Here is a 19,548-nt window from a genome sequence, read left to right as displayed (position 1 = left end):
TTCACATAAAGCACCTAAAGTCCAAGTGCTTGTTTATTTCTTTTAAAGTAGGATTTGAAAACATTCGTACATTTAAAGATTTGAAAAAAAGTCACACATTTAAAAGATAGAAAAATCCCTCAAGTCATTCATAGAAACATTGTGAACATATTTGAGTATGTAATTCAGGGCTATTTGTGGTTTGTATCTAATGGAAAGCTGTATTAAGAAATACTGAACATTACAATTACACGAAACATAAATCTGAGCTATATTTTCTGTAATTTTTTTTAACTGGACAGCATATTTTGACCTATAGTAGATTGTTTTTTTTATATATATTTAACAAAGTAGCTCCCGTATTTTTATAATTTTCAGTACACGGTCCTGGGTGTTAAAGGTTTAGACACCCCTGATACAATTACTGAACACACTTTCATTAACCCATCTGTGTCATATTATGATTATGATTCCATAATAACGTCACTGCGATGTAAACACACTACGGCTGAGTGATGCTGCCTGTCGCCATTTCGTCGCCAGCAGTCTTGGCCCGTTTGGACTCTGGAGGCTGGCAGAGTGGATCGCTTGGAGGGGAAGGCCGTCCTGGAGGAGGAATGCAAATGAAGGGTTACACATGGGACCAGACTTGACTTCACAGTCAACGAGCACATATTTTCTAGTTATTACTGCACATATTTTGATAGAACTTTGTGGAGGGGTGAGGCATAGGCCAAGTAAAATCCTCCCACTTTTGTTAGTATTGTGAGATGACACGTTCCCCTTCATTTCCAGATTATATACTGTATATATATATTATATTATGAAAACCCAATATTGTTAATGGACATTATGCGATCAAGTCAAAGGTATCCAAATCTAGACTTTTCCCCCCAATGAACAGAGCAGCTCCAAGCCCGACTGACCATGTTTGGCCTTCTCAGTGGAGGCTGGAGCACTGAAGAGCGAACTGGACGTGTGAGATCCAACCGGAGTCAAAGAAACTCGTCTGAGGGAACAAAAGAAAACAAAATAGGTTTCAGAAAGTCCATTGATACCAATCAAGTTGAATCAACGTCTTTTTTGGTTGTGGTGTGCTGGAGTAAAACAAGCCGGGGTCAGTGAAAGAAAGACCGGTTTCAAGTTACAGATTTAAAGACAAAAGCCGTCACGGCCTCTCCATTGTCTACAAGCAGTCTGTCCGAGTGATTATTTTATAGCCAACAGGGGGTCTAACGGACCCCCTTAAGCCAGACAAGGCTTTGTTCTAAACTGAGCACGTGAACAGCAACAAAAACAAACACATGATAATTCTCTGTTTTGACAACACTGATGATCCACTTTACACATTTTACATTAACTCTACTGCAATTATGTACACACAAATTGTAATTCAGAACAACTAAAAAAATATACTTTGAGATAATTGACACAGTTATAGGTGTTAATTAAATTGATATGTTTAGTATTTTTCAGTGGTGTAAACTGTGCAGCATCATATTTATACACATGTGGGTGCAAACTACTAAACTACCAGTCTTTTTACGCCACTCCAAACTACAACTAAAACAAATACTGTTGTATACATGATTCTTATAGGTACCTTGGAGTGGGCCCTTTTGCAGCCATTGCACCTTTCGGAGTAGTGGGCGCTGGAGAACTGGTGCTGTTAAGGACTTTGGGTGTGGTGGGAGTGAGAGGGGTGAGGCGAAGTGGCTTTTTAGAGGAGTTTGGGGTGATAACGTTAACCCGGGACTGAGGCGTCGAAGGTGCGCTCATGCTTTCGGATGTTGGCGTCTGAGGGCTCGATGGAGTTTTGCTTTTGGGAGTCGTGGGCTTCCCCCAGGCTTCCAGGGTGTTGAGGGTGATCTTTCGGGGTTTGGCCTTAACGCCGGTCTTCTTCTCGTCAGGGGTGGTGACAGAGGAGAGGTTGGCGTGGGATTTGGGAGTGGAGACTGTGCTTGTTGGCTGGGACACAGGAGATGAGGTCTTGCCTGCTGGAGTCCTTTTGCCCTTCTTTTCAGCACCACTGGTTGGAGTAAAGATTTCCAAAGTGGGAGGCTCCTTTAGCGGCGTACCCAGCTCCCCGGGAGAGAAAGACAAGAAGGAGCAGTAGCCATCTGTGGAGGACACAGACAGGAAGGAACCATCTCGAGACCTAGAAATGTGACAGAAAATACGCCTTTACTGACACACACATTTCCACTTTTACATTATTGAACCTGACAACTTGGCATGAGGTCTTGATCACAAGTGGACTGTTCTAAGGGGTTTTCTATCTCTTGTCCCATCAAGTATGGCAATGTTTCTGCCATATACTTCTTTAATGCACCTTTTGAGCTGAGAATCAGTATTAGCTATTTATATACACATATGTACTGTATGTACACTTAAACAATTTCATGTAATACACTAAATATGTAATACTGCTTTTAGGAAGACCTTATTGCTAAGTTTGGATTAACAGTGTCGGAGAGGTATTCATTTGGCCATACGTTTGTTTTGGTGGTTTCAATTTGCAATGGTTTACAATTGTAGGAGTTCATGCTAAACATGACATATTCTCTCCCAAGGTTTTACAGGACAAAAAGTTGTTTGGCACCGCATGAATACATCTCAAGGCAACCAGTCTTTTTCAATTTTTTTCGGTAAATATATTGTACCATCTTCACACGTCAATATGGTAATAGCAGACGACCGCAATGTATGCTACCGTCCGCATTTGATATTCCTATATGCAAGTGGATGGACGTACCATTAGATTGTAGGTCCGCAAAACAAACAATATGCGATATAAATTATATATGTTTGGCTGACAACAAAGCTTTTAATGCTACCATCACATTGTGATAAAACATTTTGATGACACATCCTGTGTGTCCTGTAAATTTGACAGCAACAAGCAAACAACCAAGTCCTCAAAGCAATGTACAGATCTCCCAAGCAGTTAACATCACTAATTTTCGCCTCCATGGCGGCTAATAAACAATGTTTCTTACAAGTATTATCACTAGGAGCAGAGTAAACGAAAAGCCTTTTTTCCCAGTTCTGTGCGGGCAAATGGAGCAGTGAGCAACAAATGATCATTTGAACGCAAACAAATAAGAGTCAACACTCCTCCGTGTGATTCAATTACAAATATAGGAGGGCAGTAGACCCAGCATAGCCTAATAAATACAAGTATACCAATGACCCAGCATTCTAGGGGGACAAAGAAGGCCATCCCACTCAAGAATACAGCTCATAATGATGAGTCAAGGCCCTACAGTTAGTTATGAACTTCAGTAAAGCATGATATACAGTGTGAACCATATGTAGACATTGAGCAGAGGCATTCATGTACAATAGGTCTCCATAGTCCAATATAGATACAAATGTTGCAGTGACAAGGTGCTTTTTTTGCCAACGTTTATTTTGAAAGCCCAATTTGAGTTTAAGTTTTTTCACAAGATTATCTATATGGGGCTTGAACGTCAGGGAGTCCTACAGCAAAATATTGCGGTATTTATACGTGTGAACCACCTCTATGACATTTCCCTCAAGATTGGATACTAAGTGCATAGTTCGAGGAACCTTCTTAGTGTTTGAAAACAACATTGGTTTTTCAGCATTGAGGACTAGTTTTTATTGTTATATCAGAGGAGTGGAATCTTTGCAGACACAAACAAAAAGTCTGATTAAAAATATTTAGATATAAAATGCCTTTTCTGATTAAATTACGGTAGTAGGTGTGCTGATTCTCTCAGTCGGGACAAATACAGTCACATAGACATTCTCTGAGTGCTTGCAAGTCCGCATTAGGGGCATGGTTACAGGTGAGCTGCAGCAGATCCATCCATCCATCCATTTTCTACCGCTTGTCCCTTTTGGGGTTGCGGGGAGGTGCTGGAGCCTATATCAGCTGCATTCGGGCGGAAGGCGGTGTACACCCTGGACAAGTCGCTACCCGATAGTGAAACTAAAGTCGCTGCTCCTTTTAAATTTGTGTTTCAACTTCTATGCTAGCGTTAATCATACTTCTTTATTTTGTTCTTCTGGGCAGCACTTCCAGCTGTGTAAGGGGACGAGGCACAACGCAATTAAACAATAATTATGACGTGAGGAGACTGACTTTCGCACAAACGAAAACACATTCACAGACACACACAGGATCACAATCATTAAAGGCGGATTGTTCCGTGCAGGATTATACCAAGCATCATCGCTTTCCTAACAGTTGATCACCGTGATCAAACTCAAATTAATCACAATCAACGGTCACGATCATATAATCGCGCAGCCCTTTCCTGCACACATAAAAAATATTTGGTATGTGACTAAAAACCCATCAATCTAATGTATTCTATTCCGAGTGTGATGCAACTTTACACTTACCGGTAAATGGAACCTAACTTCTAAATGACGGTTTCTTAAAAAAAATTCTTACATTTATCGAGCTGCTTGACAAACACTGCCATTTTACTCTCTGCACTGTCTTTGACATGATCCGTCCCCCTACCCAGTGAGCTTTGACGGCCAGAGCGAGTTGGCACCACTGCCCTAGATCTCCCTGCCACGGGAGGTTTTATGTGCATGTTGTACTGAGGAGTGAGCTGTATTTCTATTCATTTCTATCAAGAAAGTCCCCCACCCCCCACCAACCGTTTTCCCGAACCTCCTATGGTATATTTTTAAAATATCTGTAAACCCGCGAACATAGCCTGAGAAGAAACAATGTAATGCTAGGTTCTGAAGTGTGGAGAAATACAATGTTTCATACCATGTGAGGTCGCTTAGCGTGTGATAGTGAATGTTGGACACCAGGCCAAACGGGAGTGTCTGCTGCGTGTCATACAGGAAGATGGAGTCTTCAGATGCCACCGCAAACACCATACGATACGGCAAATTAAATAAATTGGGAAGGGGCTGAATGGAGCCGTCTGTGACGGGAAGTGAAGACAAAATTAAGAAAACATAATATGGGAGCACAGAAATGAAAGTTTATAGCTGTGTTCTTACCACCTCCGGTCTTGGTTCTCAGCTCAAAGTAGACTGGGCAGCAGCGTACAGCTAGTGTTGCTTTAGTCGGACATGGCAAGTGGGCAATTGGCCTAATAGAATAAAAAAATCAATGATCATCTTAAAAAAGGTGTCTAAAGTGCAGGCCATTTAAACATTTAAAATAATTAATTATTAGTTAAATATATTATTAATAGTATCACCTATGTTTTGTTAAGGACGCTTAGCATATATTGACCTACATTGGAATGTTTTTTAAGATTTTAAATGTACCTCCCCGCTTTACTCCATTAATATGGTCGAGAATATTGTCAAATGTTACCTTTTGAGGCTCTTCCTGGAAAAGATGTAGGTAGTATTCATAAGATTTTCTCCAACCTCAACACAGCCAGCTGAGAGATCAGACAAAGTTTAATTGTATGCGCAAATCATCAAAATAACCATTTTGGATGTCTGCCCGCTGGACGGGCCGCAGGTGTACCTGGAACAAGCAGGAAAGATCCGTCCGGTGTGAAGGACAAGCGACGAAAGAACGACCTCATGCTGTCGTCGTGGAAAATACGGTGCTGTTTGACCTTCAAAGATACAAATGACAAGGTTAATACAGCATCCTTAAATGTCAGATTAAACTATATCAACAAACTCTCAGTTCTTCTGTTATGGTCAATTATACACAGTGAAACCCCAGTGTACCGCATAACACCTCAGTTCAGCTGGCGTTAAAGTATTATGGGCACTTTTTGCCATTTCTGACTTTTTGTTGCAGTTCTTATTCCAAAAAAACTGTATTCTAAAATGAATATACACGGGACGTTACTTGAAGTAAATAGACTGACATTCAAAGTTAAATCAAAGTTGTTTTTATGTTTAACCACTGTTACCTTGTCTTTACTCCAGTGACTAGAACATTGTCTTTACTCCAGTGACTAGGGATGTTCTGATCAGGGATTTATGTTGACGATTCCAATACCGATCATCCATGATTGAAATCAGCCGATACCAATACCGATCACATGTATTAACTGTAAATGTTTCCGTTTATGTATTGCGTATTGACAGTTTAACATTATTTTAACCGGTTCCTAATTCTCTTTTATTACATACATACATTTGATCAAAACAAAGGTAACAGAAGACAATAACTGAAGCCAATCATAAACTACTATTGAAGTCTATTGCTCATTTAAGTCCGTTTTTGCCCACAAAGTCTTCCTGTGTCGACAAAGTTATTCTCTGAATTTGGAAACATTGACAAAAACAATAAAAAATATTTTGAGAAAGTCAAAATACCGATCTAATCATTGTAGTTTGATCCTATACTAATATTTCCCTTGGTGTCAACACCACCAAGTTATGGATCAATCTACCCTCTTAGATGTTGTAAATTGCCTGACAATTCTGACACGCCAAGAGGTGCTGTTATATTACACTCTTATTAATCTAATTTTTCATTTCATGTTAATAATTGCTTACTTTCTGCTGTAACTTGGTGCCATTTACACTTCTGAAACTTTGTAGTGGATCTACGAAAGGCCTACTAAGCACTCATTTCTTTGTGTTGTTTTAAGCTAGCTAAGCGGCTAACTTAACTATTAACATGCCTGCTCTTGCTTGCTCTCGGTGTGTAACAGATTTAGCCTCATCCTAACACTTGATAATGATACTTAAGATATTAACAAATGCAGTTTATTATTATTAACGTAGGGAGTGGCTCCAAACTGTGTATGGGGATACAGAATTAGCTAGCTTGTTAGCCAGGGGACTAAAAATAAAGACATTATTTGCCAGAAGGTATTGGTGTTTGTGATGGGAATTGAAAGGCACTAACTAGCAACGGCGATCACATTGAAAATCGTCCGATACCGATTGGTGGCCATCGATCGGCACATCGCTACTTGTAACATTTAAGATAAGTTATCATCTTCATACTCCCTTTCAAGCAAAACTGGACAATCATGCATTACATACTATACAATACCTTTTGCACTATATTAATTTATATTATTATGTGTTGTCAACTTTGTACTTTTTTTTGTCATTGCCTGAAATAAATAAATAAATGGGGGGAAAAAAAGAAAGAAAAAAAGATGAGCTTGTAAGTAGCTAACCAACTCTTTACTTTTTACACTTGTATGACAGTTAAGAATGTTACAACATTGCCTGTACATTAAACAAAGTCTTCATGATAGCAACCGTTAACCTTGGAATTGATTATATCTCGTGTCATTTTCTATAGGGGACAAAAGTCAAAGTGCAAGTCAACTACCATAATTAAACAGATGTGTTCAAAATTCTATACATATTATTTGTGAAACTGAATCAAAATTTCGAACCTTGACAATTGAACATTTAATCAGTCGTAGGAACCCAATAAGAAAAATGCAGCACAAAATACAAGCATGTGTTAAAGATTATTGAGGTTCTAATTCATGTAAATGTGACAATTTGATAAAGTGGCCACACACGATAAATTGCATGTTGTTTGTGCATTTTCACACTGATCTCACTAAAAATGCTCTTTGTATACTGACCTCTCCATCTGCAGGAGTCCCTGAACTCATTTTGCTGACACAGAAGGCTTTCTTTTTTGTGTGAGTGCTGTACACGCGCATTATTCTGAAAAGGAGTAATATCAAAATACATCTGTCAATGAAACTGAATGTATTGTACAGCTAAAGACTATGCGGGTAATGTTATGTGTACCTGTCGCAACTGAGAGTGGCCACATATTGCCCCAGTGGATCCCAAGTCACACCTTGCACATAGCTCTTATGGTCATTGAGGATGCATAATTTCTGTCCTAAGAGGAAGAAGAAAGCAAACAAAAGCTACATTTACACTTATGTGTACTTGTTTTAATGTTTTCTGAGCAAACCTTTGTTGATGTCCCACATAATCGCAGTGTTGTCCACTGAACCAGACACCATGGAGTTTCCGTCACGGGTCCAGCAGATATCATACACTTCCTCAATGTGGCCTCTGACAAGAGCAAGATGTCAACAACATAAAGATGTTTTTTTATTAGTTTAACAGCTTTGAAGTAGGGCTGGGCGAAATATTGAATATACTCGATATATCGTGGGTTTGTCTCTGTGCGATATAGAAAATGACTATTTCGTGAGTATTCGAGTATACGTTCTCACGCAGTTGCTTTTAGCTGCGGGCATTACACTATAGGCTTTTCTCACTCTCTTGTCTCTCCTTCTCACAGAGAGATAAAACAAGCGTACCTTCTTACATATGTCACATACTGTCGCGCGTGCAACGTCATACGCCCTCACGGAGCAGAGAGGTAGCGGCATGGGTAACGCTAGCTGTGGCAGGTGGTGCAAGCGGAGCAGTGCAAGTGGTAATACCAGAGAGAGACGATGCCAATCTGGTAACAAATGGAGGAACAATTAATTCCCAAGGAAAACAGCACAGGGTACATCGTCTGGCGGTGGTTTGACTTCAAGCTTGAAGATGTTGAACAGACAACCGTGATATGTAAAGTATGCGGCAAAAGTGTTGCTACAAAAAGTAGCAGCACTACTAATTTGTAGCAACATTTGAAAAGTCAACCGCTAGAGAATAAAGAGTGCTTGAAACTCCGCATGTCAACATATCCGCCGGTGCCACACCAACAAAATGACGAAGCAACCAGCACTGACCCAATTGAGCCTGGCGTCTTCTATTTCCAGATCAACAGCGTATGACAAAAATAGTCAAAAACAGAAGGAGATAACGTCCGCAGGAACCTACCACATCGCGAAGGACATACACTATTTGATTTCCTACAAGGCAGCTTATATTTATTTGACAGTTGTTGAAATATTGTGTGACATCATGCACAAATGTGCACTTTATTTGTTTTAATATATTGTAGTGGCATTCTGTACAAAAAGTGCACTTTAATTTAGTGTTGTTTTGATATGTCATCTTAGTGACATCATGCACAAATGTGCACTCATAGCTTGTTTTAAAATGTCTCTGACAATCTTGCACTTTCTGTTTTGAAATTACATGAATGTTTGTGCCACTGCTTCATAACTGTTTAATGAATACAGTTTTGGTAAATTGACTTAGTTGTGATTTCCCTCTCTGCATGAAAGTTTAAAATGAGCATATATTAATTCAGAATGAACATGAATGTTTTAATGTAGACACATAGGATCATCATACTGGTGTGATTATATGCATCAAGTGTTCATTCAAGGCTAAGGCAAAATATAGAGATGTATATTGTGTATCGTGACATGGCCTAAAAATTTTGAGATATTAATAAAACGGCATATTGCCCAGCCCTACTTTGAAGACAATGTTGCTGCTGTGTACCTCAGTGTCTTCACCACAGTCCAGCTTTCTTTGTTGAGTTGAGCGTCTTCCTCCTCTTGGAACACAGGAGCCTGTTCAGGCTCCTTGTTGTCATTGAGCTTCCACAGTAGAATGGCTGCATCTGTACCACCAAATACAATAAAAATAGTAAGTAGAGATCCCATGCAAATGCGAAAGCAACTCTTAGATACAAATCAAATAGTGGCCTATCCTCGAAGAAACGACATGTCACACCTCAATTTTACCTTCTTTATTTAACCTTTTTATCACAACAGTCACTGTGTGCATAAAGCTGGTGTATGCAATGACAGTTTGAACAGGAAGTGCTGCTGTATGATTTAATATATGAAGGAAAAACACATAAGGCCTGAACCAATGTTCCCACAAACTCCCTGAGCATTCAGTGGACCATATGAGAGCCACATCAGATAGATGTGCACATTGTTGCCGCACCAGCATCACACCTGTCCTAGGGTTGACATAACAAGATAAATGTTTTATTATAATAATCAATTAAAAGCAATTATTTTCATTACATGAATTTTTAATATAGTGATTTGGCCCACTGACAATGAAAATTAAAACAATCTTGTTTTTAATAAGCTGTATGTTGAATGTCTGGGTGGGGGTCCTGCTGTGGAAGAATTTGAGACATGTACCCCTTCTACAGATCATATTTTCCATCCATCCATCCATTTTCTACCGCTTATTCCCTTCGGGGTCGCTGGAGCCTATCTCAGCTACAATCGGGCGGAAGGCGGGGTACACCCTGGACAATTCGCCACCTCATCACAGGACCAACACAGATAGACAGACAACATTCAGACTCACATTCACACACTAGGGCCAATTTAGTGTTGCCAATCAACCTATCCCCAGGTGCATGTCTTTGGAAGTGGGAGGAAGCCGCAGTGCCCGGAGGGAACCCACGCAGTCACGGGGAGAACATGCAAACTCCACACAGAAAGATCCCGAGCCCGGGATTGAACTATTCACATTTCGCACAATGAGATGTGTGCTGCAGCACAAACATGGGATACAGTACACAACTTTTTGTCTGTAAAATACATCACAACATTAGCATTTATGTAATCTTGTAACAGCTTTTCATGATTATTATCTATAAATTAATATTCTTAATACATGACACTATAATTAGCACACATTTTGATTGTGGAGTTTGGGTGTTCTGCCAAAATAAGAGTTAGCATGCAGCATTTTACCACTTTTCCGGCTTTTGATGCTATAAGCTAACATGCAAAGCAGCATAAAGCACGCATAACACGCTGTAAATGACATTGATTGGCTGCGTGTGTGAGCCACATTAGTGTGTCGACCTGGAAGTGTAATGTGTGTTGTTGGAGTTGTCTGACCATTTTTGTGGCCATTAACGCATCACTGTCTGAGCCAAGTGTGTGCGTCTTTAGGTGCAAATGAAAGAGACCGGCTGCTGTCAACACAACCTATAGTTTGGTTGTTTTGGTTTAATTACAGCAGAAAGTGTTCATTAGTTTTGTTACTAATGTTGTTTTGGTTTGGTTATGGCTTACAGTAATAAGTGTTGCTCAATAAAATGATTGTTGAGGCATACAACCTCCTTCTCCTACTCGAAACGTCTCGGCAGATGTTATTGTTTTATCTGTTGTGATCACTTGTCACCTGTCATTAACAGAGTTGCATTGCACAATGGTACATAACACATATATATGTGTTTATTTTGTTTAGAGTTTTGGTTGGATTTTGTGCGCTGCATAGATTTTCCGTGTGCGAAGGACATGGGAGCAGTGCGCAATTGTGCAGGCCCGCACCTTAGAGGGAACACTGGCCTGAACTACTAAGATCAACAAATACCGTATTTTTCGGATTATAAATCGCAGTTTTTTTCATAGTTTGACCGTGGGTGCGTCATATACTCCGGAGCGACTTATGTGTGAAATTATTAACACATTACCGTAAAATATCAAGTAACATTATTTATCTCATTCGCGTAAGAGACAAAGCAATTGGCGGCAATCGTCACACACACGTCAGCAATCGTCACTCACACGTCAACCAATAAGAATTCGGCGGGGGAGGGTCATGGCAGAAGTGCATTGTGGGATGCTAACTGCTATATGCTACTGCCGTAGCTATTTAAATGGATCACATCAACATTGGCGGTAACTTATAAAAACTGAGAAGGGCTGAACTAAAATGGCACCGAAAAGGAAATCATATACTGCAGATTACAAGCTGGACGTAGTGAAATATGCAGCAGAGAACGGCGATCGAGCAGCAGAAAGAAAGGAAACGGCGCATACCAGAGGCGACAACGGGGAGGGAGATTTCATCGGATTTAGCGATCGGGAGTGACATATTGTTTGGTAAACGTATAGCATGTTCTACAGTATATGTAATAGTTATTTGAATGACTCTTGCCATGATGTGTTGCGTTAACATACCAGGCACGTTCTCAGTTGGTTATTTGTGCGTCATATGGCGTACACTTGTTCATCCTGTTGTTCACTATTCTTTATTTATTTTAAATTGCCTTTCAAATGTTTATCAAATAGATTTCCCCCAAAAATACGACTTATACTCCAGTGCGACGTATATATGTTTTTTTCCTTCTTTATTGTGCATTTTCGGCCGGTGCGACGTATACTCCGGAGCGACTTATAGTCTGAAAAATACGGTACATGCTAAACAGCGTGTGCAAACTATACAATTGTGAGAACTATTAGTGGGCGCGTCGCAGGTGATCTACTAAGACTGGGTGTACAATTAAAAAGTGATGCAGACTGCTCTATATACAGTACAGTAAATGAGGTTTTTGTGTGTGTGCTACTGGCAGTATGTGCTCTCCAAATTTTTCTGCAATTAAGAATCGCAATCCATAGACAACAGAAATGTTTGACGCGCTGCAGAGAGGCAATAGACAATCACACCTGCAGCGCATTCATGCGCCTGGAATTATCCAAACAATAAAATGCTTATTGAAAGACACCTTTTTATATAGCAGATATATTCTAATAATCTGCTATATTGAAAGACACCTTTTTATATAGCAGATATATTCTAATAATACATTTCCTAAATTAAAAAATTAACCGCATTAAAAAAAAACGCCAGCAGACACCAAAACGCATCAATTACAATTTCTTTTAATCAGCCTCTTAAATCATTCCGTAGCTTTAAAATTATATTGCTGAATAGACGATACGGTTAATATTTTGTATTAACGACAGTCCAAATATGATGGCTAACACACGTGTACGGAGGATTATCTCAAAACGGTCAAGTTCTTTTAATTCTATTTTCTATGTAACGCTAAATCATAGGTAATTTAAGGATACGTTCATATAGAAGAGATCTGTACCTTGACCTTTTAATAAACACGTTTTATAGGCCCATCATACTTTCCTCATTTACACGTTATTTCTGTCTCTACGTGGTCGGGTGAACAATCTCTTTTCTACTCTCTGTACCGTGTGTGGACGAGCAATCAAATTAATTAAATGACTCCTCTTTCTTTTCATTTTGAGGGTTATTTTGAAACCTTTCGGTTATATAAGATTGTGAAATGTAACTAGGAGGAGCGATTGCGATACAGTCAACGATCCAATTCACCCAATAAACACGCACTTTGTGCATGTGCACACCCCAAGATGTAACTTGGGTCCCCAACCTTTTTTGCATTTAGGCATTATTTTCACGGACCGGCCTTCCACGTGTGGCAGATAGATATAGCAAATAAGTGCATTAAAAATTAACACCGTATTTTTCGGACTATAAGTCACAGTTTTTTTCATAGTTTGGCCGGGGGTGCGACTTATACTCAGGAGCGACTTATGTGTGAAATTATTAACACATTACCGTAAAATATCAAATAATATTATTTAGCTCATTCATGTAAGAGACTAGACGTATAAGATTTCATGGGATTTAGCGATTAGGAGTGACAGATTGTTTGGTAAACATATAGCATGTTCTATATGCTATAGTTTTTTGAATGACTCTTACCATAATATGTTACGTTAACATACCAGGCACGTTCTCAGTTGGATATTTATGCCTCATATATAACGTACACTTATTCAGCCTGTTTTTCACTATTCTTTATTTATTTTAAATTGCCTTTCAAATGTCTATTCTTGGTGTTGGGTTTTATCAAATAAATTTCCCCAAAAAATATACTCCAGTGCAACTTATAGATGTTTTTTTCCTTCTTTATTATGCATTTTCGGCAGGTGCGACTTATACTCCGAAAAATACGATACATGAAAAAAACTCACCATAACATTCAATTAGTGGGAGCCCCTGGACTTTTCCCTTTGCAAAAAAGCTCTCCATAGACTTTTGTTTTTTGCTAATTTTTGATTGTAGTGAGCTTTTTTTGGGCTTTAGTATCTGATGGGTTATAGGTGATACATCACATTTAAGGACAAGAGCATGGACATACAGTATAAGAAAGCTAGAAATACTTGACATTAGTTCCAATAGATTTATGTGGATTACTATTTCCATTCTAAAAGTTATGTATTCATATTTTGTGCAATATTTCATAAATAAATACACTAGTGTTAGCTTTTTTGGTCCAATTTTCCATGCGTAAATACATCCATTATTGCAAAATACTTATGTAATAGGGCGATGTGCAATAATACCAGCACTTTAACTTACTAGGCCAAAGGAGATGTGTATTTTTTTCCTTCAGCACAATTATTATATTGTATTATATATATGGGGACGGCGTGCCGCGGTTGGGAGAGTGGCCGTGCCAGCAACCTGAGGGTTCCTGGTTCAATCCCCACCCTCCAACCTCGTCACGTCCGTTGTGTCCTTGAGCAAGACACTTCACCCTTGCTGCTGATGGGTCGTGGTTAGGGCCTTGCATTGCAGCTCCCGCCATCAGTGTGTGAATGTGTGTGTGAATGGGTGAATGTGGAAATAGTGTCAAAGCGCTTTGAGTACCTTGAAGGTAGAAAAGTGCTATACAAGTATAACCCATTTACCATTTATTATATGCAACAATTTAGCACTTCTCCATCTGCCTTATGCACTTTACCTACTATGGTCACTTTGTTCCTGATCTGCCCTGATCTTAGGTCATCAACCTGCCGCAGACTGCAGATGGAACCGAGCTTTTGGCTACGATTTGGCACCTTTAGATTTTATATGTTTATTAATGTGCATTGTCCCATGTAACAAAGATGTAACAAATATAGCAAATGGTGATTTCCTATGAGGAGTTTTATAATTCATCTATCAACAAGCTTATTGGTGTGTCTGGTGGGACTGGCTAAAAAGTTAAGTAGGAGAAAATGCGGTCGGTTATAAATTATTTAATGTCTCTGTGCGGCCCGGTAGCAAATGCGTCACGGACCGGTGGTTGGGGACCACTGCTGTAGAGGACCAATCGCATTGCAACTGGGTACATGAATGCATGGAGTTGTGACGATATTTAACCTTGGGGAAACACCGGAATGTATTGATATTGCCTTGATGTCTTGCACTCTCTGCAGTTCAGTATATTAAACGCATATCCGATAAGACATACCATCTCCTCCTGAGGCAAGAAGCTCTCCGCTGGGGTTAAAACGCACTACGTTGACGGCCTTTGTGTGTCTGGCGAGGTTGGATAGAAAATCCACCACCGCCTTTCCATCTGGGCCCATGTCGACTCTCCACAGCTGCATTAACATGAGATTAAAAAAAACATATAATTCTACAAAATAATGGATAACAGGCAGCTTAACTGCAATATATGTAATGTTTAGACAGATAAAGGGACTTGATAAATGCAGCTTTAGCCCAGATCTTTGTCCACTCACCCTGACTGTGGTGTCTCCTCCAGCTGTGGCCAGACGATGAGTGCGTCCATCGGAGCTGTGCTGGAAGTCCAGACTGTAGACAGGCTCTTTGTTGTGCCAGGCGATCTCACAAGTTACAACCTTCATCTTTATTCACCACCAACCTGGGAGCGAAAACCATTTTATTGTCAGTCTATGTTGTTACAGTGGTAGCATTATGGACACGTTTTGTTAATCCAACTGGCATTTTAGCGAGAACCATAGCTTATATTTATAAACAGGAAACACGTTAACGAATGTATAAGCATGCTATTATTCGCTTTCGTGTAAAAAATAAACACGAATTACGTTTTAGTTAGGCTATTTGGAGAGATTTCGGCACTACTACCTTCACTGTTGTCCAGAAGAAAATTGTGAGCGATTTCCCGCTTTTGGGTTACTTCAAAACTTCCGGTCCGATGCTAACCGATGATTGGACAAAAAATGAGGAAGCGGCGGTACTAACAGTCAAAGAAAAATCAGTACTTCCTGTCAGGTGATCTTCGGTGATTGGACCAAAATGCGAAAGAGGCGGGGACTAATGGCACTTCCTAACACTGCTTAGCAAAGTAAAACTACAACAAATATAAATATCAGAAATCCTCACCTTACATGATTGTCTAAGCACAACATTGCACAATATCAAAGGGAAAGATAAGGTGAAATATTTAAGCAATACTTGGACCAAAATTGTTCAATCGCTACATAAACGACATTTGTAAAGTTACAAAGGACTCAAAATTAGTATTATTTGCAGATGATACAACTGTGTTTTATTTAGGCGAGAACACATAGACACTAATACAAATAATAACAGAATAAATTAACAAATTTAAAAGATGGTTTGACAAAAACAGACTCTTTGAATCTCAGTAAAACTAAATTAATGCAATTGGCAACAGTAGAAGAGAAAGTCAAATACAATTACAAATAGCCAGAGTAGATATTGAAAGGGTAAAAGAAAACACAAATTTGGGTGTAATAATAGATGATAAAATTAACTGGAAATCCATCCATCCATCCATTTTCTACCGCTTATTCCCTTCGGGGGCGCTGGAGCCTATCTCACCTACAATCGGGCGGAAGGCGGGGTACACCCTGGACAAGTCGCCACCTCCTAGCAGGGCATGAACTGGAAATCTCATGTAAAAAATATACAACATAAAGTAGCAAGAAACACGTCAATAATAAATAAAGCCAAAATTCACTTCATGTTCTCTACTGCTCGCTAGTGTTACCATATCTGGGTTATTGTGTAGAAATATGGGGAAATAAATACAAAATTACACTTCATTCATTAACAGTGTTACAAAAAAGATCAGTTAGAATAATACATAATGTTGGATATAGAGAACATACAAACCCTTTATTCATTGAATCAAAAATACTGAAATTCCACGCCATAGTGAATTTGCAAACAGCTAAAATTATACACAAAGCAAACTATAACCTGCTACCCAAGAATGTACAACAATTATTCTCAACAAAAGAGAAATATAACCTTAGAGGAAAATCTAATTTAAAACATTTGCATGCTCGTACAACACTTTTAGCCTATGCGTATGTGGAATTCAATTATGGAATGGATTACCCAAATAAATCAAACAAAGCACCAATATGATTCAGTTTAAGAGACTGTTCAAATTACAAGTGTTCACCAAGTACACTGAACAATAACTATGATGAACATCTTGAACCCTTTTTTATTTTATTTTATTTGTTTTGGATAAAGATTATTTATGTATTTAATGTTTCTTTACTTACTATGGTATATTGTTTATTTATTTATTATTTATTTATTCACTGTTCTGTTACAGAGATCAAGGAAATGGGATAAAATTGCTATGGTATGAAAAGGGGTAGGATTAAATAAGCTCAGCTTCTTCCTACTCCTTTTAGGACGTGCTGTAATGAAACAACTGGAAATATGTGATGCCTTACATTGTATCATATGCATGTTCGAAATAAACTGAAACTGAACTGAACTGAACTGAATTCTCATATGAAAAAATAATATCAGAGCAGATAAGGTCAACTTCGAAAACCGTATTGGTCACTGTAAATCAGTCCTAAACAGGTGGCTTCAGCGGGACATAACCATATTTGGAAGAATCTTGCTCACTAAAATGGAAAGCATATGCAGACTTATTTATCCGGCTTGTTCCCTACCTGCTACAACCAAGAGTGTTAAAACTAGGAATGTTAACAACCTACGATTCATTTGGAAAAATACATGTAATTATATAAGAAAAGCAAATATGATTAAAGGTGTTGAAGAGGGTGGTTGGAACATGATTGACTTTTAATGTGATGAATGGAGTTTTAAAATGAAATGGTTAAAAAAATATCTTGTGAATTAACATTCAATAATAATAATAATAGTAATTCAATAATAATTTCAAATGAGATTGGGAGGTATACATTTTCTGTTGCATTGTGACTTTCATGTAAACTCATTACCAGTCAAACTGTCTGATTTCCACCAACAGACCCTCCTGTAATGGAAATTATTGTTTAAACACAATTTCTCTCCGCACAATACACCGATATGTAATAACCGTTACATTCTAGTTAATAGAAAATCCATATATATATATATATATATATATATATATATATATATATATATATATATATATATATATATATATATATATATATATATATATATCTTAATAAGGTTATCCAAAAAAAATAGTGCTCGATACCGTAGTAGAGCGCAATATATGTATGTGTGGGGAAAAAAATCACAAGACTATTTCATCTCTACAGGCCTGTTTCATGAGGGGGGTACCCTCAATCGTCAACCTCAATCTCCTGACGATTGAGGGTACCCCCCTCATGAAACAGGCCTGTAGAGATGAAATAGTCTTGTGATTTTTTTCCCCACACATACATATATATATATATATATATATATATATATATATATATATATATATATATATATATATATATATATATATATATATTTATATATATATATATATTTATATATATATATATATATATATATATATATATATATATATATATATATATATTAGAGATGGCCGATAAATGCTTTAAAATGTAATATCGGAAATTATCGGTATCGGTTTCAAAAAGTAAAATTAATGACTTTTTAAAACGCCGCTGTACGGAGCGGTACATATCCGGTAAAACACGGATGTAGGGAGAAGTACAGAGGAGTTGCGTCTCCCAGTCAGCAGCCCCTCCCGTCTGCCCTCACCCACACACAACACAGGAGTTGACGACTGCAGTCGCTTGATGACCTCATCAAACAGTCGCGAGCGGAGCATAACAACAACAAGAATGTGTTGTTGCCGGTGCTGTAGCCGTGGCTAACAAGCGAGCTCGTTCGGTGACTGGCTAACGACACCATGTCTATGGTTTGGGATTATTTTAAAGTGTGTCTGTGTCGGATAAAAACTGGCAATTTGGCAAAAAGTTGGTTATGCGAGGAGGAACCAAGACGTCTTCCTTTAATACGAGCAATTAGATCTCCCACCTCTTCAAGAATCATAAGGAGATACACGATGAATACAAGCGGAAGATGGATGAAAAGCAAACACCGAAAAAAAGTAAAACCACACAGTTGTCACTTAAAGACTCCGCCGAGAAAAAACAAAAATACAACAAAAACCACCTCAAGGCGAAAGCCCACGTTGTGGTCAGGGACAACGCACGCAGTATGTCAAAAGCTACGGTGGAGTTTGGTGTGGCTAGTCTGCCCATCATGGCGCACACTTTGCAGCTTGCAGTGAACAGAGGTGCCCTGTCTCAACGCAGCATTTCAGAAGCTCTGGCTGACCGCTAGGCCACTTCAAGCACTCACCACGAGCATGCAGCACATTTGTGTTACTCATACAAATACGTTAGAGCAGGGCAGATTGAGCCCAGTTTATAATTTCCTGTTATACAGTATACCAGGCAGCCTTGCACTAAAACAGGACTATGTTATTGTTTACTTTATTACTTTAGTATACTCTGGACTGAAGCTGTGTGCCTTCATTGTTTTTTTAGCTGTTGTTTTGAGGCATGTTTAAAAAAAAAAAAAAAATAATGCACTTTGTGAAAGTCAAAGTATAGTATTTCCCATAGTTGTAGTGGGTATCAGGATTATCTCAGGGAGAGCATGTCCCAAATTCCAAACTACTGTTTTGAGGCATGTTAAAAAAAATAATGCACTTTGTGACTTCAATAATAAAAATATGGCAGTGCCATGTTGGCACTTTTTACCATAGCTTGAGTTGAAGTTGTTCTCTTATTTTGGAAAACCTTGTTACATTGTTTAATGCATCCAGCGGGGCATCACAACAAAATGAGACACAATAATGTGTTAATTCTACGACTGTATATATCGGTATCGGTTGATATCGAAATCGGTAATTAAGAGTTGGACAATATCGGAATATCGTATATC

General features: G+C 38.6%; 1 protein-coding gene across 2 annotated transcripts; it reads right to left on the bottom strand.

Moving 5' to 3' along the window:
• Positions 1–15,556, bottom strand: chaf1b (chromatin assembly factor 1, subunit B). 2 transcript variants are annotated; one of them, XM_061971179.1, is made up of 14 exons: positions 15,472–15,556; positions 15,105–15,247; positions 14,831–14,963; positions 9,292–9,412; positions 7,853–7,956; positions 7,681–7,777; positions 7,509–7,593; positions 5,459–5,552; positions 5,300–5,369; positions 4,978–5,069; positions 4,739–4,898; positions 1,583–2,137; positions 906–988; positions 1–585 (listed from the first exon to the last, which is right to left on the bottom strand). In XM_061971179.1, the coding sequence occupies exons 2-14, from the start codon at positions 15,228–15,230 to the stop codon at positions 482–484; spliced, it is 1,824 nt and encodes a 607-aa protein (XP_061827163.1). In that variant the 5' UTR covers positions 15,231–15,247; positions 15,472–15,556; the 3' UTR covers positions 1–481. The 2 variants fall into 2 exon arrangements, with proteins under 2 accessions (XP_061827163.1, XP_061827371.2); XM_061971387.2 differs by having other exon boundaries at positions 15,469–15,482.
• Between the last annotated feature and the right edge of the window lie 3,992 nt (positions 15,557–19,548).

Source organism: Nerophis lumbriciformis, linkage group LG13 (assembly GCF_033978685.3).
Source record: "Nerophis lumbriciformis linkage group LG13, RoL_Nlum_v2.1, whole genome shotgun sequence".
NCBI classification, from domain to species: Eukaryota; Metazoa; Chordata; class Actinopteri; order Syngnathiformes; family Syngnathidae; genus Nerophis; species Nerophis lumbriciformis.
Note: the sequence above shows the minus strand (reverse complement) of the source record. Positions and strands in the feature narration are given on the sequence as shown.